The sequence below is a fragment of the Procambarus clarkii genome, chromosome 84 (assembly GCF_040958095.1).
Source record: "Procambarus clarkii isolate CNS0578487 chromosome 84, FALCON_Pclarkii_2.0, whole genome shotgun sequence".
NCBI classification, from domain to species: Eukaryota; Metazoa; Arthropoda; class Malacostraca; order Decapoda; family Cambaridae; genus Procambarus; species Procambarus clarkii.
This window is the reverse complement of record NC_091233.1, coordinates 22,900,764-22,926,040: the sequence shown is the minus strand read 5'-3', so window position 1 is coordinate 22,926,040 and position 25,277 is coordinate 22,900,764. Positions and strand designations below refer to the sequence as shown.

The following is a 25,277-nucleotide window of genomic DNA, read 5'->3' as shown; positions in this document are numbered from 1 at the left end:
GATAACTCTAAGATTAACTTTAGATGTCTCTGAGACCAACTTTTATAACATAGAAATTAACTTTAATGACCAAAAGTGAGTTAGAGAATACCTTTTGATGACTCCGAGAATAATTTTGATAGCTCTGAGAATGACTTTTTGTTGTCTTGGAATAACTTTTGATTGTGCTGAGAATAACTTTGAGGGCTTAGAGAATGTCTTTGATGAATGGAAGAGTCCCATTGAAGTCTTTGATGTCTCGAAGGATGTCTTAGAGTGTAACTTTGGTGTCTTTGAGTAAGTCCTTGATGTATTGAAGAGTGTCTTTGATTTCTCGAAGAGTAACTTTGGTGTAACGGAGAGCACCTTTGACTATTTTTCTTACTTAGCGACATATAATTTTAGTTACGAAAGTGTTGAAAAAGTTACATTTGACTATTTTAGTGCTCCACAAAGTATAAATGTCAGTTAAGAACGACGATGATAGATATCTTTGACTATATTTTCTTACTTGACGATGGATAAAGTTAGTTATGAACACTGCTGAAAAGATTCCTTTGACAATTTTTAGCTAAGCGAAAGGTTGTTTTAGTTAAGAACGGTGTTGAATGAGGTTAATCCTGACTATTTTCAGATGAGAGAAGTGATATTTCAGTTAAGAAATGACAAGGAAACATGATGAAGTAACTATTTTTAGTTGCCCGATGAATACTTTTAGTTGAGCAAAAGCCAAAACATGATGAACATGACTTTTTCTGATGATTGGCAGATAATTTTAGTTAAGAAATGACAATGAAACATGATGAACACGGTTATTTTCTGATGAATGGGGAATATGTTTAGTTAAGAAATGATGAAAGTTATTATTTTTAGTTGATTGACGATGGATAAAAGCTAGTTATGAACAGTTTTGGAAAGTTTCCTTTGACATTTTTTCTTGATGAAACATAGCACCTGTTAAGAAAGTGCTGAAAAAGTTTCCTTTGACAATTTTTAGCTAAGAGAAAGGTTGTTTTAGTTAAGAACAGTGTTGAACGAGGCTATTTCTGACTATTTTTAGTTGACTGGATAATAGGTTTAGTTATGAACAGTGTTGGAAAGATTCCTTTGACAATTTTTTGGTTGATTGGATAATAAGTTAGTTGAGAAATGAGGAAAGTGACTATGTTTCAGTTGATTGGCGAAAGATTTTTAGTTAAGAAGTTACAAGAAAGGTTTGTCTTTTGTAAATTTGGAACTGAATAAAGTGTAGATTTGTTTAAGAACATGGCTGGTAGAACTATTAAGTTGACAACGAGAATTACTTTGATATAGTTTTGAAAATAAAACTTGGTGACTAAAATTGTTGAGGGAACTGTAATGCAGTATAATATTATTTGACAAAGAACTAGTTAGTGAATGGAAGAAACAAAGAACATAAAAAATTGAGGTTAAGTAAGGGAATGAACACAGTGAACATACGGTGAACACAGAAAACATGTAAGAAACAGTTGATGAATAGAGTGAACATGCAGGGAATATGAACTTATAGAGAATATGAAGACATGATAAGGAACATAGGGAATACAAAGAATGAACACTGAACATGTGAAGAACAAGCTAAGAACATTGAGAACATGAATATTGACAAAGAACACAAAATATGGAAGTTAGCATGAATATTGAGTATAAAAGTTGTAAAGAGAACATGTGATGAATATGAAAACATAGAAAATATGACTAGAATTTGTAGAGAACATAATGAGACTAAGAGAAAGATTACATAAAAAATGGAGATACTTGTGAAAATATGAACTGAATGGGACTGTGAACATTTTGAAGAACATGGAGTGAACATAGAAAACATGGACAAAATGTGAAGAACACAGCTGAATATAGAAAAAATATGCAAATACAGTATGATTATTGAAGGTTTTGATACGTTGGGGATTGATACGTTGGGGATGAGAAGGGTAAAGTAAATACTCTGATAAACAGATAGGCTGGAGAGGGACTTGATCGAATATATTTATGTCTGATGATCTAAGGCTGAGGAAATGGAGCTTGGTTAATGCCCCGATTAATTTTACTACGTTAGAAATACGGTGATCTTAAATCTCAGGGTGATTTAGTTGGAAAATAAAGAACTTGTACAAAAGAACTAAGCTGGGGCACAAGAGTTGAAACTTGATAACTGAACTGGTTTTTATTTACTATGTCTGAAAATGTAGTTGGGTGATTTGGACTGAGAGTAATGATTTTACAAAAGTGAGCTTGGACAGAGGACAAGAGCTAGAGTTTTATAATTGTTTGCATTTACTAAACTATGTCTGAAATACAGAGGGTAAAAATTTCAGGGAAATTGATGGTTTATTTACAAAGATATGAAAGAGAACTAAGGCGGGGACGAGAGCTGGAGCTCAGTAACTGACTTGATCTTATTTACTAACTTTGAAGTATGTCTGCTTTTAATTTTAGGGAAATTGATGGGTTATTTACAAAGATACGAAAGAGAATTAAGGCGGGGACGAGAGCTGGAGCTCGATAACTATTTTGATTTTATTTACGGTGTCTGAAATACAGAGGGTAGAAATTTCAGGGGAATTGATCTGTTACTAACGAAGATACGAGAGAGAGCTAAGGCGGAGGACAAGAGCTGGAGCTTGGTAACTGTTTTGATCTTATTTACGGTGTCTGAAATACAGAGGGTAGAAATTTCAGGGAATTTGGACTGTTACTAATGATTTTGTACAAATGAACTAAGCTGGGGACAAGAGCTAGAGTTTGATAATTGTTTGCATTTACTAAACTATGTCTGAAATACAGAGGGTAGAAATTTCAGGGAAATTTGGACTGTTACTAATGATTTTGTACAAATGAACTAAGCTGGGGACAAGAGCTAGAGTTTGATAATTGTTTGCATTTACTAAACTATGTCTGAAATACAGAGGGTAGAAATTTCAGGGAAATTGGACTGATACTAACGAAGATACGAGAGAGAGCTAAGGCGGAGGACAAGAGCTGGAGCTTGGTAACTAATTACTGTATTGAACTACATTTGAAATATGATTATTTAAAAATTTTAGAGGGATTGGAATGATAGTATTCTTTATACGACAGGGGACTAAGGTGGGGAACGTGAGCTAGAACTTGCTTACTAACATGATTTATTTGTGTAAAACTGACTTGCTTAATGAAAAGGAGCAAACATACTGACTTGCTTAATGAAAAGGAGCAAACATACGATGTTGGAAAATAGTTGAACTGAATGAAAGGAGAGAGAGAGAGAGAGAGAGGAGGGACGGTCCAGATATTATGGATAAGATAAGATAAGATTAAGAGCCGACTGACTGGCTGGGCGCAAAGTAAATAAAGGTGATGCGACAGATTGCGAGGTAAGGGGGAGAGGGAGGGGGGTGTGATGTACGAAACCCTGAAAACAATGACTTACACAGGTGCTTTTCTAAATTTATATGAATAACTAAGGCTTACATAGACGATTTTGTAAGTTGAAAACATGTAAAATATGTCCGTAGAGTTCTCCTGGAAGCCCTAAAGTGCTACACATGTTATTTGAATTTCTCCCATAAGGCCTTAACAAACTTCTAAGTCTCGGAAATTATTTTTCTTATAAGAACTTTAGCAAACTCGTATGACATTATTTTTCATTATAAGAATTCCCTAATTCTAAATCTGTGACTCCCCAAATTCGCCTGAAAACCCTTGGGGCGCACAGGGGATTTTCTAAATTTACCTGAAACCCTTGGGGCGCACAGGGGATATTCTAAATTTACCTGAAACCCTTGGGGCGCACAGGTACCTTTTTTCTCCCAGAAAAAAAAGGTACCTGTGTGGAGCCATCCCTACTACTAACAGTCTCTGAAGACATCTTACAAACTGGCAAGAAACTGGCCAGTAGTCTACAGATGACTTGGAGACTAGCCAGTAACTTGTACATTGCCTCTGAAGAAGAACAGGGGAAGAATCAATTATTAAGTAATTGATGAACAGTCTCTCGGTAACTATTATAAAATCATTTGTATACAGAAAGAATTGATTATTTTAATTCGATTTGTTGTTTAAATTTGATGTCAATCAAAATTTTCAGGAATACTTGAGTGCAAATTTTACATATGAGATTATTTTTAATGAGATATTATGCTGCACTTAAGTCTATTATAATGTTAATACCAGTCATTATTATACACCTGTATGAGTCATTATACAATAAGGGGTGTTGTAGAACATTATACAACAAGTGGTATAGGATTCACACCCATAAAACACACTGCAGAAGACCTGTATTGGTCCATACGAGGCAGCTCCTATTTAAATCCCCCCAAACTCATTCATACATGTCTAACTTACGCTTGAAACAATCGCTCCATAGATTCACAATCAACTACCATATTCCCAAGCCCATATTTACCCATGAATTTCCGAGCTGAATTTGAAAACGGCGAATTGATGAAAGCATTAGAAAACTCTCTTATTTCTAAACGATTATTTCTATTATATAACTCTATTAACTTTCTATAACTATTATTTCTAAACGATTATTTTTATTATATAACTTTATTAACTTTCTATAACTCTATTATTTCTAAACGATTATTTTTATTATATAATTCTATTAACTTTCTATAACTATTATTTCTAAACGATTATTTTTATTATATAATTCTATTAATTTTCTATAACTATTATTTCTAAACGACAAATTTAGGTAACACGAAAGGAATGAGAGAATCGATGAAGGAGGAGACAAGGAAGATATAACAGAGGGAAGAAAGGTAGGGGAATTATAGATTCTCTTAGTCACTTCACCTCCCTCACTCCCCCTCTCTCACCCCCCTCCCCATGAGGAAGTCATGAGTAAGGAGGCTCACCCAGCCTCAGTGTGCAGTAGGCTTGAGTAGAGAGTGTTGTCTTGTGTCGGCCGAGACTCACCGCTGAATATATACAGGTGAGTAACCCTTCGTCTCATAGCCTTATAGATCCAGCTAGACCATACTCACCTCTGGTGAGTAATCTCTCATAACATCATGCTCAAAAACTATTTTCAACTATTTTTTTGTTTAGGCGGCATTCGTGATGGACAAAATTTCCAGGTATTGGCGAATCCATGAGTGAAAATTTCCATATAATTCAAAATGAAAATTTTATTTCCACCAGAAAGCTTAACTATTTCACAAACGAAATAACATTCTGCGTGAAAGGATTAAAATTAGATTGTCAGCAAGAATATTTTATCGTGTGAATCGAAGTAATGGTAAGATTTATATATATATATATATATATATATATATATATATATATATATATATATATATATATATATATATATATATATATATATATACTAACCTTGGCGTTATGTTACAGTGGAGATGGCGGTGGTGGCAGGGGCGGTGGCGGGGCGCTGGGCGGTACAAGCCGCCAGCAACCCATACTTCGACCCACCGGACGCCGTCGACGAAGTCAGGTCCTTCCTTCAGTACAACGATAAACCGGACTTCAACAGCTCTGTGGCTTTCACGATCCCTCTCTTCACCTTCACAATGCCTGGAGCGGGGGACTTTACGGCCATTGGCCTCAGTAGCCAGTCCTTCGGGGTCATGACCTTCTTATCCCTCCTTCTTCTGGGACTCCTGAGTGTGGCTGCCTACAACGCTTACCGGAAGCACCCCTTTGCCAGAGAATTTTCAGATTCAGACGACTTCCTTCTGACGAGGATGGTTCTGGAGTCGTTCTCGGATCTGCCTGGCGTGGTGGATACAAGGGCCTGTGCCAATCTGGGCGTCTGCGGTGCCTATGCCGAGCGAGACAGATACGGAATGATTGCCTGGCCCATCAGATTCCTCGTCCAGTAGGTGTTGCTATAAGTTCTTTGACGCTTAGACTGGTTGGTACAGGTAAGGGCGTGCATTTTACAGGGTCAGCGTTCGGTCCACGGTAGTGCAAGGGATTGGGCAACATTTCTTCTCCTCGTTCTTGTATTCCACATCTTTGTCCTCAAATCCCAGCTCCTTGTCCTCATATCCCAGCTCCTTGTCCTCATATCCCAGCTCCTTGACCTCATATCCCAGCTCCTTGACCTCATATCCCAGCTCCTTGTCCTCATATCCCAGCTCCTTGACCTCATATCCCAGCTCCTTGTCCTCATATCCCAGCTCCTTGTCCTCATATCCCAGCTCCTTGACCTCATATCCCAGCTCCTTGTCCTCATATCCCAGCTCCTTGACCTCATATCCCAGCTCCTTGACCTCATATCCCAGCTCCTTGTCCTCATATCCCAGCTCCTTGACCTCATATCCCAGCTCCTTGACCTCATATCCCAGCTCCTTGTCCTCATATCCCAGCTCCTTGACCTCATATCCCAGCTCCTTGTCCTCATATCCCAGCTCTTTGTCCTCATATCCCAGCTCTTTGTCCTCATATCCCAGCTCCTTGTCCTCAACTCCGCCTCTCCTTTTCAAGTGATGAGCAGTCAACCTGCTTTAGCACTTTCTCCTCATAATCACCTAACCTTCACTAGCACTTAGTCTATCTCATATTCCTTCCAAGCGCTCTATAGTCATAGTGGCCTAGTGTTTTCTCCTGATAACTACCCTGATACTGAACGCCGTCCCTGTGGTTCAGCAGACCAATCAATTGAACACAAATTGTTAGAGGGGGAAACAAAATATGTTTGTTTACACTAGAGGGAACAGGATTCGCTAGTTTTTTTTCTAATTCAGTTCGACTCCAAATGATGTAGAGGTTCAGTCGGTGAAGGATGGATGCCCAGATGCCCCACTATGCCCGGGGCTCGAACTATGGTCATCTTTCTGGCCGAAGGGAGGAAATTATCAGGGGGGGAAAGCACCAAGCCAGCTATACAGCACTGGGAAGGGGTCACGATAAAAGGATTTGGGATGGGACGGGGAAGGAAAGAATAGTACCCAACCACTTGTGGACGGTCGGGGATTGAACGCCGACCTGCATGAAGCGAGACCGTCACTTCAACCGTCAAAGTGGTTGGGCAAATTAGGAGATGCAGTTAGTCTCCACAATACTGTGTGCTGTTCACAAGCCTGTCGCCTCATTGGGATATACACTCTGCAATTTGAGCTATGAGGAATGTCTCATGGGAACGAATATACATGGAGAGGTATACCCCAGCTTCTGGGTGCATGTATACTATACACTGAGAGTTTACTTTTGTCCTGGACTATGTTCAGGACAAAAGTATACTTTTTGGTCGGTCAGTAAACTATTGTGGTGGCCTGAACAATCCTTACGAACACGTGCATGATAGGTTATCTTGAGATGATTTCGGGGCTTTAGTGTCCCCGCGGCCCGGTCCTCGACCAGGCCTCCACCCCCAGGAAGCAGCCCGTGACAGCTGACTAACACCCAGGTACCTATTTTACTGCTAGGTAACAGGGGCATAGGGTGAAAGAAACTCTGCCCATTGTTTCTCGCCGGCGCCTTGGATCGAACCCGGGACCACAGGATCACAATTCCAGCGTGCTGTCCGCTCGGCCGACCGGCTCCCATGATGATGGAACAGCCTACACGTCGCACGGGAGCCGGTCGGCCGAGCGGACAGCACACTGGACTTGTGATCCTGTGGTCCTGGGTTCGATCCCAGGCGCCGGCGAGAAACAATGGCCAGAGTTTCTTTCACCCTATGCCCCTGTTACCTAGCAGTAAAACAGGTACCTGAGTGTTAGTCAGCTGTCACGGGCTGCTTCCTGGGGGTGGAGGCCTGGTCGAGGACCGGGCCGCGGGGACACTAAAACCCCGAAATGATCTCAAGATAACGCGTGAACAATGCACTGTTAATCTCAGCTTAAAAGTACCGTAGAGATGAACCCTTCAAGCGTGCATACCCTCACGTGCTGAGTACGTTAACCCAATCACGTACACGTTAATGCCTACTGGAAACCCCCCCCCCCCCTGTACGTGCGCACGTGGGTTCTCAAGGTCACCACCACAACATAGCTGTAAAAGGGGACGGTACGCCCTCTCACCGTACGTGCCTGTACGGTGCAGTGGGGTACAGGTTGTGCTCGGCCGTACCTGGGTACCTCTTCACCTGAAGTACCTGAAGAGGGTCGAGGGGCGTGTGAAGAAGCTCTGGCCTCGTCTCAGCGCCGGGAAGGTTAAGGACAGGCCAGTCTACTCCTGCTGCAACCTGCTCTCGCACAAGACAGCACATATATGACTTATTACTTATAGTCACTATTTCGCTTATAAATATGTATATATGTGATATACTGCAAGCCATATTTTTTTTCAAGGCACTAACTTTTTCTCTCAGTTTCATTAAACAATAGAGATTTTATACAAAATTTGACAATATCCTGAGTTACTTTACAATTTATTTCTATATTTTAGTTTTGTTTTATTATTTTTATAAAACTGTAATATCAAGATAGGTAAAGGTTCAGTACTAATTGTAATATCTTAACATACTAAGAAGGTTAGGTTAGGTTGTGGTTTTCTATTCAGCTTTTTAAGGTAAACTTAAATATTCACAATAAATTATTATATTACATATGCACTTATTCATAAGCAAGATATTGACTATAAGCAAGTGCGAGAACGGGTTGCCTCCATCCCTGTTGACATTTGTGTTGCTCACGTGACCTCGCAAAGTGAGGTGATTTGATGAAATTATGCCCAACATTACCCTCAAAGTGCCGTCGGGGCGGTGGGGAAATAGCCTCGGCTACCATCGTCTTTTGTACGGTCACTGATGGTCGAGTGGTTAAGATAGCATATACCCCAGTTGCATTGTGCTCCTGGCGGTCTGGGTTCGAGTCACTTCTGGGGTGTAGTAGGCATCTATCAGTCTCAGGAGACAACGGAGTTGCTAAGATACTGTCTAAGACACGAGATTGTCTAAGACATGGCGAGTAAAACTTGTAGACGCTGCAGAAACAAATATTTATATATAAAACACTTTAAACATGTAATATGAAGCGAAGGAACTAGGCTAATCACCTAGTTTAGGCCTATAATGACCTATTCTGATAAGGACGAAGCACAATATCATATCTTAACAGGATCTATAGCAAGTCCTTCCTATTGTCTCGATTATTTAGGAATATTCCTAGAATATTCCTAGATATCTAGGAATATTCCCAAATATCTAGGAATATTCCTAGATAATCGAGCCAATAGGAAGTACTTGAATACTGACATTATGGGAAACAGAATAAGGGGAAGGAGTAGTCATCAGTATGACTCTTAACTACCCAACAACCGTCTTACAGAATGTTGTTTCCCCCCTCACTACAGGTACTCCCCGGACACACCTGAAGACCTGTTGACGGAGTTCCAGAAGGCGGCGAGGGACGGGCAGGTGGACGAGCAGGTGGACGGGCAGGTGGACGGGCAGGTCTGCCGGTACAAGTACCCTTGTTTCATGCAACCTCTCGACCACCTTCTCTACTTATATAACTACTGGTACGGCGGCCTGTAGATGGCTGTCCACCAGGACGGGAGACAGCGCTGACGACAGAGCTATCCACCACGACAGGAGACAGCGCTGACGACAGAGCTATCCACCACGACAGGAGACAGCGCTGACGACAGAGCTATCCACCACGACAGGAGACAGCGCTGACGACAGAACTATCCACCACGGCGGGAGACAGCGCTGACGACAGAGCTATCCACCACGACAGGAGACAGCGCTGACGACAGAGCTATCCACCACGACAGGAGACAGCGCTGACGACAGAACTATCCACCACGACGGGAGACAGGACTATCCACCACGGCGGGAGACAGAACTATTGTCCATCACGGCTCAGTAACCGACAACGAACTCTTCCTCTGGGTTATGTCACGTCTTATACACGAATTAAACTTGAAATCTTCTCCCTCTGCACTTACGAGTCCCTTGAACCGGCTCGGGGGAGATAGAAATAGCCTAAGCTACTCTATCCCTTTGTGATGTATTTCTTTCTTGTCTCAATAAACATACTTGAACTTGATCCTGTCTTTACAAAGCTTCGAAAATGAATATGTAGTCAGATATTTATCTACAATCAAGTGATTACACGAGAGCAGCGTCACTGTGATTGGCTGAATGAGTTGAAAATCTCCTCAATTATTATTGAAACTGAAAATTATAATAATGCCTTAATGATAATAAAGTGTATATCTCTAATATATATATATATATATATATGTCGTACCTAATAGCCAGAACTCACTTCTCAGCCTACTATTCAAGGCCCGATTTGCCTAATAAGCCAAGTTTTCCTGAAATAATATATTTACTATAATTTTTTTCTTATGAAATGATAAAGCAACCCTTTTCTCTATGTATGAGGTCAATTTTATTTTATTGGAGTTAAAATTAACGTAGATATATGACCGAACCTAACCAACCCTACCTAACCTAACCTAACCGATCTCTATAGGTTAGGTTGGGTTAGGTAGCCGAAAAAGTTAGGTTAGGTTAGGTTAGGTAGGTTAGGTAGTCGAAAAACAATTATTTCATGAAAACTTGGCTTATTAGGCAAATCGGGCCTTGCATAGTAGGCTGAGAAGTGAGTTCTGGCTACTAGGTACGACATATATATATATATATATATATTTGTCTGTTTCATTTTATTCTCGTGTTCAAGGGTGATATGTAACTATATTGTGACTCACACACGAGAGGGGTCTGATAGCTGAGTGGACAGCGCTCTGTTCTCGTAATCCTAGCGCCCGGGTTCGATCCCCGGTGATGGCAGAAACAAAAGGGGTGGGGTTTCTTTCACCCTGGTGCATCTGTTACCTAGCAGTAAATAGGTACCTGGGAGTTAGACAGCTGCTACGGGCTGCTTCCTGGTGTGTGTGTGTGGAAAAAAATAGATAGTAACAGTTGATTGATTGACAGTTGAGAGGCGGGTCGAAAGAACAGAGCTCGACCCCCGCAAGCACAACTAGGTGAATACAACTAGGTGAACACACGATAAATGATTGATTTCAGTACAATTTGCAAAATTTGTTAAGTAAATTTCTCACTATTAGCTTCTCTGCACCCAGCCACTTGGGCTGGACGGTAGAGCGACGATCTCGCTTCATGCAGGTCGGCGTTCAATCCCCGACCGTCCACAAGTGGTTGGGGCACCATTCCTTCCCTCCGTCCCATCCTAAATCCTTATCCTAACCCCTTCCCAGTGCTATATAGTCGTAAATGGCTTGACGCTTTCCCCTGATAATAAAAAATAGCTTCTCTGCATACTGCCCCCTCAAGAATATCTGACCAAACAATCGATGCAACATATCGCAACCAGATAACAGATATTCAGAGCAATATCGACTCTCTAATCACCCGAAATATGCACAATTATACAAAGCATCTTATCTGAAGGTTATCAAAACCTGCATTAACTCCAACGTCTTAAAAAAATGAGTCTTGAGTTCTAGAAAATAACAGGAAAGCATCCTACCTTTCCGAGGTGAGGACAGTGGGCTGAGCCAATGACTGAGGAGAATCTCTGTGACGTCACGCCCATGATGTCATGCCCGTGACGTCAGGCCTGTGACGTCACGCCTGACCGGCAGATCTTGTACGCTGTCAACCGTTTAACGGCTTCCGCCAAATTTCAAATGTCGTTCTAGAACCTTCTCGAAGCTTCCCCCGTTCCTGCTTCAATATTAGGCCTCCAAAACCTAGATCTAGCAAAAGCGATTGGGCTTCCTATTGATATATCCTCACATAGAGGATAGAACTGATTTTTAAGAGCCATTTCGTGACAAAGTACTGCATTCTAGCAGTATACTAGGAGGAGTACTGCTACGCAATCATCATAGCCCGTGCTACTTGTAACTGATGTTCCGAATACCCGAATCTTAAACAACAACATCCAAGCCAATGAGAGAGCTCAACGAGCTAGAGTACCTCATGCTAGAGTACTAGACGCCAGTTATTACAACATTTAAGTACTGCAATTGAGTACCGTTAAACCCCCATGTAAATCCACTCCCATGGCACGTGTAAGGCATTATAATACCCCTCCCCCCCCCAAGCTCGGTACATAACCGCCTTTTGCAGCCCAGTACACACCTGAAGCCTGAACCACACACCTGTAAACACCTACACCATTCCTGCCGCGTCCAGGTGTATAACAGGACAACCCTGATTCATGCCAGGTTTGACGTCAGCGCATAATACATGTAATACGGGACTGTATATACATGTGTAATACGGGATTCTATACATGTGTAATACGGGATTCTATACACGTGTAATACGGGATTGTATACATGTGTAATACGGGATTCTATACATGTATAATAAGGGATTCTATACATGTGTAATACGGGATTCTATACATGTGTAATACGGGATTCTATACGCGTGTAATACGGGATTCTATACATGTATAATACTGGAGAACAAAATCCGGATGAACGTACATCAATAACAGTTATCGTGGCAATAATGTTATATTGATATCTTGGAAGACAATTAGTTATCAGAGCTACAATAAATAATAAGAACTTTGTATTTGGTCTAATCCTTTGGGTTTCTAATCTAATCTAATCTAATCCTTCGTTTCTCCCCCCCCCCAAGCGGGCAGGATTACACCTAAATCCCCAGGTTCAAGTTAAAAGTTAAAATGGATTTATTTATATGGTGTAAATCCATCTTTCCCTGTCACTGCACCACCTTAGTCCCCCCCCCCTCGCCTGGAAGGATATAGCCCAACCTGTTCTCTTGAAAATAACGTCATTTTTGGCTCGTATGCGATATGGCCAAAAGTGGACGTAATTTGAAATGAAATCGACTCACAAAAGTGACGTACTGTCGCGTTTTCTCTTTGAGTCGTCCGGCCTACTCGGACACGTTAGGAGAGGAAACTTTCAATTAACGTTTTTCATAAAGTTTTGAAACTTTATGAGAATTTCCTGCCCACCTAACCTCAACATCAGAACATCACAACTAAGAATTATTGTATTTACACACCAGAACACAAGACCTGGTTCAATCCCCCAAGGCTGCTTACAAGACTTAGGGAGGGAATATCGAAGTCATAATATTTCCTGCTGGCAAGTCTGTCAAAACATTAACTTGACAGTCGTGTTCCTCTGTAGTTGACATTCTTGACATCAGAGGTGTTGATGAAGGAAGATGATGTTGTCGTCGTCGATGACTGTTGAAGGTTATCATCGACGTCAATGTTGATGAATCACCTGTGACCAGCCAGAAGTCTGGCGTTGACCACCTGTCATCAGTCACTGCAAGTGCAACTACTTAAGGGAGCACTCATCAACGAGCACTCATCAACGAGCACTCATCAACAAGGACTCATCAACGAGCAATCATCAACTAGTACTCATCAACGAGCACTCATCAACGAGCACTCATCAACAAGGACTCATCAACGAGCAATCATCAACTAGTACTCATCAACGAGCAATCATCAACGAGCACTCATCAACAAGGACTCATCAACGAGCAATCATCAACTAGTACTCATCAACGAGCAATCATCAACGAGCACTCATCAACGAGCACTCATCAACGAGCACTCATCAACGAGCACTCATCAACGAGCACTCATCAACGAGCACTCATCAACGAGCACTCATCAACTAGCACTCATTAACGAGCACTCATCAACAAGGATTCATCAACGAGCACTCATCAACAAGGACTCATCAACGAGCAACCATCAACTAGTACTCATCAACGAGCACTCATCAACGAGCACTCATCAACGAGAACTCATCAACTAGCACTCATCAACCAGGACTCATCAACGAGCACTCATCAACTAGCACATATCAACAAGGACTCATCAACGAGTACTCATCAACTAGCACTCATCAACTGGCATTCAACAACGAGCAATCATCAACGAGCAATCATCAACGAGCACTCATCAACGAGCACTCATCAACGAGCACTCATCAACTGGCACTCATCAACGAGCACTCATCAACGAGCACTCATCAACGAGCACTCATCAACGAGCACTCATCAACGAGCACTCATCAACGAGCACTCATCAACGAGCACTCACCAACGAGCACTCATCAACGAGCACTCATCAACGAGCACTCATCAACGAGCACTCATCAACTGGCACTCATCAACGAGCACTCATCAACGAGCACTCATCAACGAGCACTCATCAACGAGCACTCACCAACGAGCACTCTTCAACGAGCACTCATCAACGAGCACTCATCAACTGGCACTCATCAACGAGCACTCATCAACGAGCAATCATCAACGAGTACTCATCAACGAGCAATCATCAACAAGGACTCACCAACGAGCACTCATCAACTGGCACTCATCAACGAGCACTCATCAACGAGCACTCATTAACGAGCACTCATCAACGAGCACTCACCAACGAGCACTCATCAACGAGCACTCATCAACTAGCACTCATCAACGAGCACTCATCAACGAGCACTCATCAACGAGCACTCAACAACAAGGACTCATCAACGAGCACTCATCAACGAGCACTCATCAACGAGCACTCATCAACGAGCACTCATCAACGAGCACTCATCAACGAGCAATCATCAACGAGCACTCATCAACTGGCACTCATCAACGAGCACTCATCAACGAGCACTCATCAACGAGCACTCACCAACGAGCACTCATCAACGAGCACTCATCAACGAGCACTCACCAACGAGCACTCATCAACGAGCACTCATCAACGAGCACTCACCAACGAGCACTCATCAACGAGCACTCATCAACGAGCACTCATCAACGAGCACTCATCAACGAGCACTCATCAACGAGCACTCATCAACGAGTACTCACCAACGAGCACTCATCAACGAGCACTCATCAACGAGTACTCACCAACGAGCACTCATCAACGAGCACTCATCAACGAGCACTCATCAACGAGCACTCATCAACGAGCACTCATCAACGAGCACTCATCAACGAGCACTCATCAACGAGCAATCATCAACTGGCACTCATCAACTGGCACTCATCAACTGGCACTCATCAACGAGCACTCATCAACGAGCACTCATCAACGAGCACTCATTATGAAGACATTGATGACTTTCCTCTCTTTCCAGTCGTTCTGTTCGGCATCTGAACTCAAACGAGCAAATTGGGCGATTTTCTTATCTTATCTTATCTTATCTTATCTTGTCTTATACAGCGAGCTGTATTTTCTAGTATATTGTATTTTCTAGTGTATTGTAAATGCTTGTTCGCATTTGTGTTCCTCACGTGTGCCCCAAAGAATGAGGTGATTTGATAAAATGCTATGCCCAAGATTACCATCCGAGTGCCGGCGGGGAAGTGGTTCAAATAGCTTCGGCTATCACTTCCTTATGTCCGGTCGTGATGGTTAAGCGGATTAAGGCGTCCTGTACATACCAGTTGCGTTGCTCCTGGCAGTATAGGTTCGAGTCACTTCTGGGGTGTGAGTTTTCAGTTGCATATAGTCCTGGGGACCAGTCAGGCTTGTTCGCATATTGTATTTTATTAAATAAAGATAATAAAAAAGTTTATCTTGAAAGGATCGACTTTTTGTCGATAATGTCACTGAGGATCTTAATTTACATATTATGGGCCGTTGGAGACCTGTTCCCGTTGAAGAGGCAGTCAGGGCCAGCAGAGGGTCACACGGCCAGTCAGGGCCAGCAGAGGGTCACTCGGCCAGTCAGGGCCAGCAGAGGGTCACTCGGCCAGTCAGGGCCAGCAGAGGGTCACTCGGTCAGTCGGTGCCAGCAGAGGAGCACTTGGCCAGTCAGGGCCAGCCGAGGGACACTCGGCCAGTCAGGGCCAGCAGAGGAACACTTGGCCAGTCAGGGCCAGCAGAGGGTCACTCGGCCAGTCAGGGCCAGCAGAGGAACACTTGGCCAGTCAGGGCCAGCAGAGGGTCACTCGGCCAGTTAGGGCCAGCAGAGGGACACTCGGTCAGTCAGGGCCAGCCGAGGGACACTCGGCCAGTTAGGGCCAGCAGAGGGACACTCGGCCAGTTAGGGCCAGCAGAGGAACACTTGGCCAGTCAGGGCCAGCAGAGGGTCACTCGGCCAGTCAGGGCCAGCAGAGGAACACTCGGCCAGTCAGGGCCAGCAGAGGAACACTTGGCCAGTCAGGGCCAGCAGAGGGTCACTCGGCCAGTCAGGGCCAGCAGAGGAACACTTGGCCAGTCAGGGCCAGCAGAGGGTCACTCGGCCAGTTAGGGCCAGCAGAGGGACACTCGGTCAGTCAGGGCCAGCCGAGGGACACTCGGCCAGTTAGGGCCAGCAGAGGGACACTCGGTCAGTCAGGGCCAGCAGAGGGACACTCGGCCAGTCAGGGCCAGCCGAGGGACACTCGGCCAGTTAGGGCCAGCAGAGGGACACTCGGCCAGTCAGGGCCAGCAGAGGGTCACTCGGCCAGTCAGGGTCAGCAGAGGGTCACTCGGCCAGTCAGGGCCAGCAGAGGAACACTCGGCCAGTTAGGGCCAACAACGGGACACTCGGCCAATCAGGGCCAACAGAGGGACACTCGGCCAATCAGGGCCAACAACGGGACACTCCGACACCTCGTGTGAAATAACTAATCGTCCTGCTCTTGCGAAACGACTTTGGTCGAGTAATTGGTACACTGTGTTAACGCTTGTTCACTGAGAAGCGGTCAACCACCGCAAAATGTATCCTGAATGATCTGGATTCAAGTGGAATTATTGGTTCCTCCTGTTCCACCGTCTTCTGACTTCTGGGGAGATGGAAAGGAAGGGAAAGAGGTAAGAAAAGCGGCGGAAAGTATGTGGAAGAGAAGGGAGAAGAGGCAGGATCTGGGAAAAATTGTGAACTAGGAAGGGAAAGGATAGAAAAGTTGGTAGGGATGTGAACTGGATGGTACGAAACAGGGATAGGGGAGGTGGCAGCAAAGGGAAAGGGGTAGGGAAGAGGGGGAATGGGTAAGGGGAGAGATGGGATGGGTATGGGTAGGTGTGAGAGGGAGGGTGGTAGGGGGACAGATTTCCACACTCCAGGATTGAGACAAGGGTGAAGATGATCACCCACACCCAGTGTGTAGTGGACTTGAGTGGTGAGTGTTGCACCTCTTGTGTCCTGGTGAACCTGGGACTCATCCTTGAATATCCAGGTGAGTAAGTACTCATGATGTTAGAGGTTCAGGAGGACGGGACTCTGAACTCAATAGGCCGGTGAGTAACTAGTCACGAGATGATAGCTTAGCAGTGATTGTACTTGTGTTAATTTGTTTTTGTGTGTTAAATATTGGCACTACAAGTTTACTGTGATGTCTGTATGTGGCTTGTCCCCTGTGTACTCATCTAGTTGTGCTTGCAGGGGTTGAGCTCTGGCTCTTTGGTCCCGCCTCTCAACAATCAACTGGTGTACAGGTTCCTGAGCCTACTGGGCTCTATCATATCTACACTTGAAACTGTGTATGGAGTCAGCCTCCACCACATCACTGCCTAATGCATTCCATTTGTCTACTCTGACACTGAAGAAAATATTATAATGCCTCTATGGTTCATGTGGGCACTCAGTTTCCACCTGTGTCCCCTAGTGCGTGTGCCCCTTTTGTTCAATAGTCTATCTTTATCTACCCTAGCAGTTCCTTTGAGAAGCTTGTATGTGGTGATCATGTCCCCCCTAACTCTGCTATCTTCCAACGAAGTGAGGTTTAATTCCCGTAGTCTCTCCTCGTAGCTCATACCTCTCAGCTCGGGCACTAGTCTCATGGCAAACCTTTGAACCTTTCCCAGTTTAGTCTTACGCTTGATTTGATATGGACTCCATGTTGGAGCCGCATACTCCAGGATTGGTCTGACATATGTGGTATACAAAGCTCTGAATTATTTCTTACACAAGTTTCTAAATGCCGTTCTTATGTTAGCCAACCTGGCATATGCTGCTGATGTTATCCTCATGATATGGGCTTCAGGGGACAGATCTGGCGTGATATCAACCCCCAGGTCTTTCTCTCTCTCAGACTCTTGAAGTATTTCATCTCCCAAATTACACTTTGTATCTGGTGTCCTGCTCCCTACACCTATCTTCATTACATTACATTTGCTTGGGTTAAACTCTAACAACCATTTGTTCGACCATTCCTGCAGCTTGTCCAGGTCTTCTTGAAGCCTCAAGCTGTCCTCCTCTGTCTTAATCCTTCTCATAATTTTGGCATCGTCAGCAAACATTGAGAGGAATGAGTCTATACCCTCTGGGAGATCATTTACGTATATCAGAAACAGGATAGGTCCAAGCACAGAGCCCTGTGGGACTCCACTGGTGACTTCACGCCATTCTGAGGTCTCACCCCTCACTATAACTCTCTGCTTCCTATTGCTTAGGTACTCCCTTATCCACTGGAGCGCCCTACCAGTTACTCCTGCCTGTTTCTCCAGCTTATGCATGAACCTTTTATGGGGTACTGTGTCAAAGGCTTTCCGACAGTCCAAAAAAATGCAGTTCGCCCATCCTTTTTTTTTTTTTTTTTTTTTTTTTTTTTTTGAATCACGCCGGCGCTGGGAATCGAACCCGGACCACAGGATTACGTGACCAGCGTGCTATCCACACAGCCACCGGCGCCCCCATGGCCCCCCCCGCCCCCCCTGTGTGTGTGTGTTCTCTTTCTTGCTTAATCTTTGTCACCTGGTCGTAGAATTCTATCAAGCCAGTCAGGCAAGATTTACCCTCCCTGAACCCATGTTGATGGGTTGTCACGAAGTCTCTTCTCTCCAGATGTGTTGCAAGTTTTTTCTCACAATCTTCTCCATCACCTTGCATGGTATACAAGTTAAGGACACTGGCCTGTAGTTCAGTGCCTCTTGTCTGTCACCCTTTTTGTATATTGGGACTACATTAGCAGTCTTCCATATTTCTGGCAGGTCTCTCGTCTCCAGTGACCTACTATACACTATGGAGAGTGGCAAGCAAAGTGCCTCTGCACACTTTTTCAGTACCCATGGTGAAATTTCGTCAGGACCGAAAGCCTTATCCACGTCCAGTTCTAACAGATGCCTGTATTCACCTAGTTGTGTTTGCGGGGGTTGAGCTTTGCTCTTTCGGCCCGCCTCTCAACTGTCAATCAATCAACTGTTACTAACTACTAATATTTTTCTCCCACACACACTCACAAACACACACCAGGAAGCAGCCCGTAACAGCTGGCTAACTCCCAGGTACCTATTTACTGCTAGGTAACAGGGGCATCAGAGTGAAAGAATTTTTGTATCACGCCGGCGCTGGGAATCGAACCCGGGCCACAGGATTACGTGACCAGCGTGCTATCCACACAGCCACCGGCGCCCCCATGGCCCCCCCTGTGTGTGTGTGTGTGTGTGTATGTGTGTGTGTGTGTGTGAGTGTGTGCGCGTCAATCACGAAGAAATTAACACGTGATGAATAATGTGACTGTTTAATCACAAATGAAAATGAAACAGGAAATTCCTTGAGGAGTTTCGTGTTAACACATCATCGGATCCTTCATATATATATATATATATATATATATATATATATATATATATATATATATATATATATATATATATATATATATCACCTCTCTTCCCCTATCCTTCCCTCTCCCAATCCCCCCCCCCCCTTCCCACCTTTCTCCTCCTTTTCTTCCATCTCCTTCAACATGTCCCTTCTCATCTCTCTATTTCTCCCCATTCCTCCACTCCCATTCCTCTATGATATCTTTATTTCTAAGAAAGTTCAATATTACATAATAAATCTACGGATAACGAATGCCCGATTTTAGACTTCAAAATTTCGTAGGGGTCCCTATAAGAGCCGGTAATTCTTAAAGAATGGCACTGAGGCCGACCCAGACTGCCCAATGACACTCCAATACCCCAATATGATCTAGGAATGATGGGTGAGGCCAGCCTCTAGCTTCTGGCCTCCGGCTTTGGACAAACTCACAGACAGACAGACATTTCCATTTAAAGATGTAGGCAGATGTGTGATGCCACTATGACGTCATAACTGTCATGATAGTGCAGGATTTAAATCTCGCGCCACTGAAGGAACGCCACGGGCCCGGGTTCGATTCCCGAGCGAAACAGACAAGTGTGAATAAATATGAGAAACTAATTGTTTGTTGCTCCATATACTACCACAACTAATTCTTCCTTCCACTTTCCCAATTAGTGGCCACTGTTCGCTCCGGTGCTCCCTGCGTGCAAATTAGCCTTATTTTTTTTTTGTTTTTGAGATATATACAAGAGTTGTTACATGGTTGTAGAGCCACTAGTACGCGTAGCGTTTCGGCCAGGTCCCTGGAATACGATCCCCGCCGCGAAGAATCCTTGTTACAACCAAGTACACATTTTACTGTTGAGTTAAACAGAGGCTACAGTTAAGGATTTGCGCCCAGTAAATCCTCCCCGGCCAGGATACGAACCCATGACATAGCGCTCGCGGAACGCCAGGCGAGTGTCTTACCACTACACCACGGAGACTGGTAACTATAGATATAGTTATAACAGTTATAAGTTATAACTGTTGCACAGTTATATCTGTGAGGAAATAGTCTTTAAGTACTCTACCGTCTTCAGAGCAGCTGACAAGCAAATTACGATACATTGTTGTCTTCTATTCCGTGTTTATCATCTTTTCCTGCGGACTAACCGGTTCTTCATTATTTTCCTTCGTTAATATATTTTACACTTTTGCTTCGTTATATTTCGGAGTTTACATTTTCGTTCCTTTGATGTTCTAAATATTTAACAATTAACACCTTCCTTAAGATATTTAATATATTGTGCTTTTCGTATTAATTATTCAGTTTGATATTATATTCTGATTTAATCCGAGTTAAACAGGTTAAGTGTGAAATTTATAGCCGTAGATGAATAGTCAAATCATCTTTAGACATATTAACATACACGAAGGGCAGGTGGGCAATTTAGACATATTAACATACACGAAGGGCAGGTGGGCAATTCAACTCATAAATGGGCAATAAAAGAGTATTTCTAACAATTAATTTTAAATAATATAAATCGGGAAATGGCTAAAGCCTAAACTTCATTGAGAAGGATTCGTTAGTAAGTAAATCATTAATTGTGTTTCTTTACAATGTTATGCTTTTGTTTCTGTTCAACTTCCTTGTTTATGTCCACTCCACAACTCCTCCCAACAATTAGAAGGCAGAGGATGAGTCACAATAACGTGGCTGAAGTATGTTGACCAGACCACACACTAAAAGTTGAAGGGACGACGACGTTTCGGTCCGTCCTGGACCATTCTCAAGTCGATTGTGTCACAATCGACTTGAGAATGGTCCAGGACGGACCGAAACGTCGTCGTCCCTTCAACTTTTAGTGTGTGGTCTGGTCAACAATTAGAAGGCACTACGGGCTCACCATAGCCCGTGCTACTTGGAGCTGTTTGTTCCAAGTAGCGAATCTTTAACAACAACGTCCCAAGACCCCTGAAGGTATGAGCCTGACGGTATGTGGTATTGGGCTTCTTTACAGGCGTGATGGCGTGGTGGGTGGCGGTGGTATCAGTGGTGGCGGGGTTGTGCGGGCTGCCAGTGGCTGCCGAGAACATAAACGATACCATCAACGACCTGTTCTGGCCTCTGACGGATGTCCAAGAAGGCAGATTTTTCAGCTATGATAAAGTGACGCCTTTCAACGCCAGTCTGTCCTTCACCATTCCCCTCTTCTCCTTCACACTGCCTGGAGCGAATGACTTTACAGCATCTGGCCTCAGTACTCAGTCCTTCGCGTATCTGACTTTCATATCACTCTTCTTGCTTGGTGCCTTTGGAGTGGCTGTTTACACCGCAACCCATAAAGCCTGGCTGCCTGGGGGTAGGGAGGACTCAGAGGCAAAGTACTTACAGGATTCCTTTCTGACCAATCGCGTCGTAGAGTCAGTCCTGGAACTGCCCAAGGTGGTGGATACGAGAAGCTGTGCCAGTCTGGCTATCTGTGGGGCCTACGCTGATCGACACACATACGGCTACCTAGCCTGGCCCATCAGATTCCTCTCGCAGTAAGTAACACTGCACGTTTTTAATCACTCATTATCTTATAGACTGATGATACTGATTCATATATTTGTGTTCTGTTGCTGACTTATGTTGGAAAGTGGGAGATGAAAGAAGGAACTTGCTCCCACAACAATAATTACTTCTATAGTCCAAGTGAATGAAAGGTTATTATCCACCACATTGTGGTTAGTGATGAATATGACTGATGTGGATTACCTGCCACCTTCATGCCCATGTGGCGCCTCACGGAAGGACTAGAGTTGCAGTTGGATATCAGTTTGGTGTCTCTGAGACCCTTCCTCACAGTGGGTCCTCGTGGCTCAGGTGGTAGGGCTGAACGCTGCTGCTTTTTGTGCTTCGAGGTTCGAGGCTCTGATGGCCCGTGTGAGTGAAATACATATTAGAGATCTGACATGTGATCTGAATACATATCAGAGAGCTGGCGTGATTATGAGGGAAACCGTCAGGACTCCATGAACAACCACAACCCAGCCACAGCAGTTGTGTATACATATACATGTGGCCCATATGTATGCAGGTGGTCCACAGCTGAGTCACCTACCAGCCCACTATTCCACTGCTAACTACGCACTTCATCCTGGCGTAGTTCACACACAACTCTGTAATTACTACTCAACAGTTACAATACCCTACACAACGAGAGTGTAAGCATTACACAGTAGCAGCAGATAGTGCTCCAAGCAACTGACTGTGTGATCCAAACATTAGAGTGTTTCTTCCAGTCGTTATAGACTGCATACTCTAGGCACTAGACTGTGTGCTTCATATATTAGACAGAGCCATCTTGATGGAACAAAAAATATGTTCCAGGCCCACATATAATTGCATAACAATATTTAGTTTCCGCCCATGAAACAAAAACAAATCAGGTCTGAAAGATAGCAACAATAACAGACGTATACTTCAAGATTTCACGACGTAAGCATATCTGACTCTTCCGTCTTCCTCAGGTTCACGTCCGGTACAGCTGAGGAGACGGAGACGGAGTTCCAGAAGGCGGCAAAGTACGGGGAGGAGGATGGCCAAGACTGCCTGTACGAGTTCCCATGTCTCGTCCAACCCCTTGACCTCCTCCTCTTTATGCATGACTACTGGCTCGGTAGCGAGTAGAGGGCAGCGAGTAGAGGGCAGCGAGTAGAGGGTAGCGAGTAGAGGGCAGCGTCTCCCGAGGCGGGTCTCGGGAGCTGCAACACGACAAGGCTTGAAGGAGAGGTCACTTCTGAAAGCTTAGCATGGCGAAAGTCCTCAATGGCTTTTCTGGGCATTTTTTTCATAAAATTACTCGAGCGGGCATTTGAGTAGTCTGCTGATGAAACAAGGAAATGCTTGTCTTGGCTCCTGTCACTACAAGAAACTTACAAATGGCATTATTATCTAGGTTTCCTTCTCTAGTTTGGAGACTACGAAGGGTTATCGTGGACCTGGTTATCGTCGCTGCAATACGCGACCCGTTCTTATGGCGTAAATATATCAGTGATAAACATTTAGTCTCACAGTAGTCAGAGAGTTTATGTTATTTAGTCGAGGGGGGACTGTGTTACTCATCATTGACTTAGATGAATCATGGATGAGTGGGACACAAAGTGCAGACATGATATATTCATCACAAACACTTCTGGTGACAATTATTGACCTTATTACAGGAAAATGGCATCAATGACCTTAACAACATGGTTTTACACATCAAAACTACCCTAAAAACGCATTAAATAAATTACCAATGATAATTAATCTTTCAAAAGTGATAATCTTGGGTAGGCCTAGTTCACTGATATTCTTGGGTAGGCCTAGTTCACTGATAATCTTGGGTAGGCCTAGTTTAGTGACACTGTAAAATATAAAAATACAGATTTTTATAAATGACCAAAGGACATGAAACAATGGCGAATGCACAGAAAATCTGACGCTATCGAATACAACATCAAAATAATCCAGTGCTTTAGACAAAACTGAAAGCATTGTAAAGCTGATGTTTCCTCGAACTACTAATCATCTACCATCAACCTCGATTGGTTAGACGTGTCAAGAGTTTTACGACTCTGATTAGACAAGACCACTTTTGAGTTGACGTATGTTACATGGAGACGCTGCGGGAATATGCATTATCATGCAGTAAACCGTAAGTCTAAAATAATGACACGCAATGACACGCAATCACACGCAAGCGGACTCATGTAAACTATGACAACTTTCATAACAGTGATATTCCTAATTTCTGAAAAAAAAAATTAATGTAAGTCAGTCCTCAAAGATCTAATATTTTCTTTTAAAAAACTAGTGTCATTTTCTTTTAATAAAACTAGTGTCATTTTCTGTTTTGTTTTTTTAAGAATGTAATCATGTTATTAGAATAGATTCTATGTTAACTGTTAAATTTAATTTAATTAAATTTGTTCAGTATTTTACATTTGATGATGAATACCATTGAGTATTCGAAACATTATAGATTTTAATTGGAAAGGAAATGTTTTAATTAAACAATATATATATATATATATATATATATATATATATATATATATATATATATATATATATATATATATATATATATATATATATATATAAACTGGAGAATATTGTGTAATATCTAACTAGTGATATGTAAACTAAATTGAAGAATGCCTTAAATAAAGATATATATATATATATATATATATAATTTGCTGAGTCTGTCAATTGAACCACCCACTTTAGCTGTATATATGTATATGTCGCCCCATGTAACTACCCCTCATCCCAAATGGGGGCCAAACAACCGTTAATGTAACATTGAAGCATCGCTGGTAACGTTGAATGTACGTTGTTTAAACGTTTATAATGTTGTTTCTACGTTCATTAAACGCAGAAAACGGTGACCCTACGTTAACTGAACGTGGATGACGTTGATTATACAGTGATTTATAATTACTCGAGCATTAGAAGGTTGTACTGACGCAGAACGTCTAGTGACGCACGACATCTACTGACGCAGAACGTCTACTGACGCAGGACGTCTACTGACGCAGAACGTCTACTGACGTCTTGTGGTAGAAAATAATAATAATAATAAAAATGGACGTCTTACCAAATGATGGGGCCGACTTTTTTTTTTTTTTGGATTCGACTTTTGTCTTGGGGTCAAGCCACTGGATCCTCTAATTAACCAAACAGTACATGTGTATTATATGTATTTTTGGCGTATATGTTGTGTGCAGCACTGTCAGTATGACCCAGGGGGCGCCACGAGGTGAAAGATCGCTTATGGTGTATTACTTCTACCATCAATGAATGGCTCTAAGGCAACGTCTGGGATCCTTTCGGATGTAGGTTCGAACCCTCG

At 43.2% G+C, this 25,277-nt stretch overlaps 3 protein-coding genes across 3 annotated transcripts; all 3 read left to right on the top strand.

Annotated features, from left to right (window-relative positions):
• The first annotated feature begins 4,860 nt into the window (after positions 1 to 4,860).
• Positions 4,861 to 9,950, top strand: LOC123751001 (uncharacterized). The gene is made up of 3 exons (XM_069316491.1): positions 4,861 to 4,924; positions 5,344 to 5,827; positions 9,250 to 9,950. Exons 2-3 carry the CDS (start codon positions 5,349 to 5,351, stop codon positions 9,431 to 9,433), a joined length of 663 nt encoding a protein of 220 aa, XP_069172592.1. The 5' UTR covers positions 4,861 to 4,924; positions 5,344 to 5,348; the 3' UTR covers positions 9,434 to 9,950.
• A 2,757-nt stretch (positions 9,951 to 12,707) lies between these two features.
• Positions 12,708 to 15,044, top strand: LOC138358621 (Kruppel-like factor 18). The gene is made up of 2 exons (XM_069316690.1): positions 12,708 to 12,723; positions 13,570 to 15,044. The coding sequence occupies exons 1-2, from the start codon at positions 12,708 to 12,710 to the stop codon at positions 15,042 to 15,044; spliced, it is 1,491 nt and encodes a 496-aa protein (XP_069172791.1).
• A 1,942-nt stretch (positions 15,045 to 16,986) lies between these two features.
• On the top strand, positions 16,987 to 24,428 carry LOC138349820 (uncharacterized). The gene is made up of 3 exons (XM_069316490.1): positions 16,987 to 17,053; positions 21,411 to 21,936; positions 22,906 to 24,428. Exons 2-3 carry the CDS (start codon positions 21,416 to 21,418, stop codon positions 23,063 to 23,065), a joined length of 681 nt encoding a protein of 226 aa, XP_069172591.1. The 5' UTR covers positions 16,987 to 17,053; positions 21,411 to 21,415; the 3' UTR covers positions 23,066 to 24,428.
• The last annotated feature ends 849 nt before the right edge of the window (positions 24,429 to 25,277 follow it).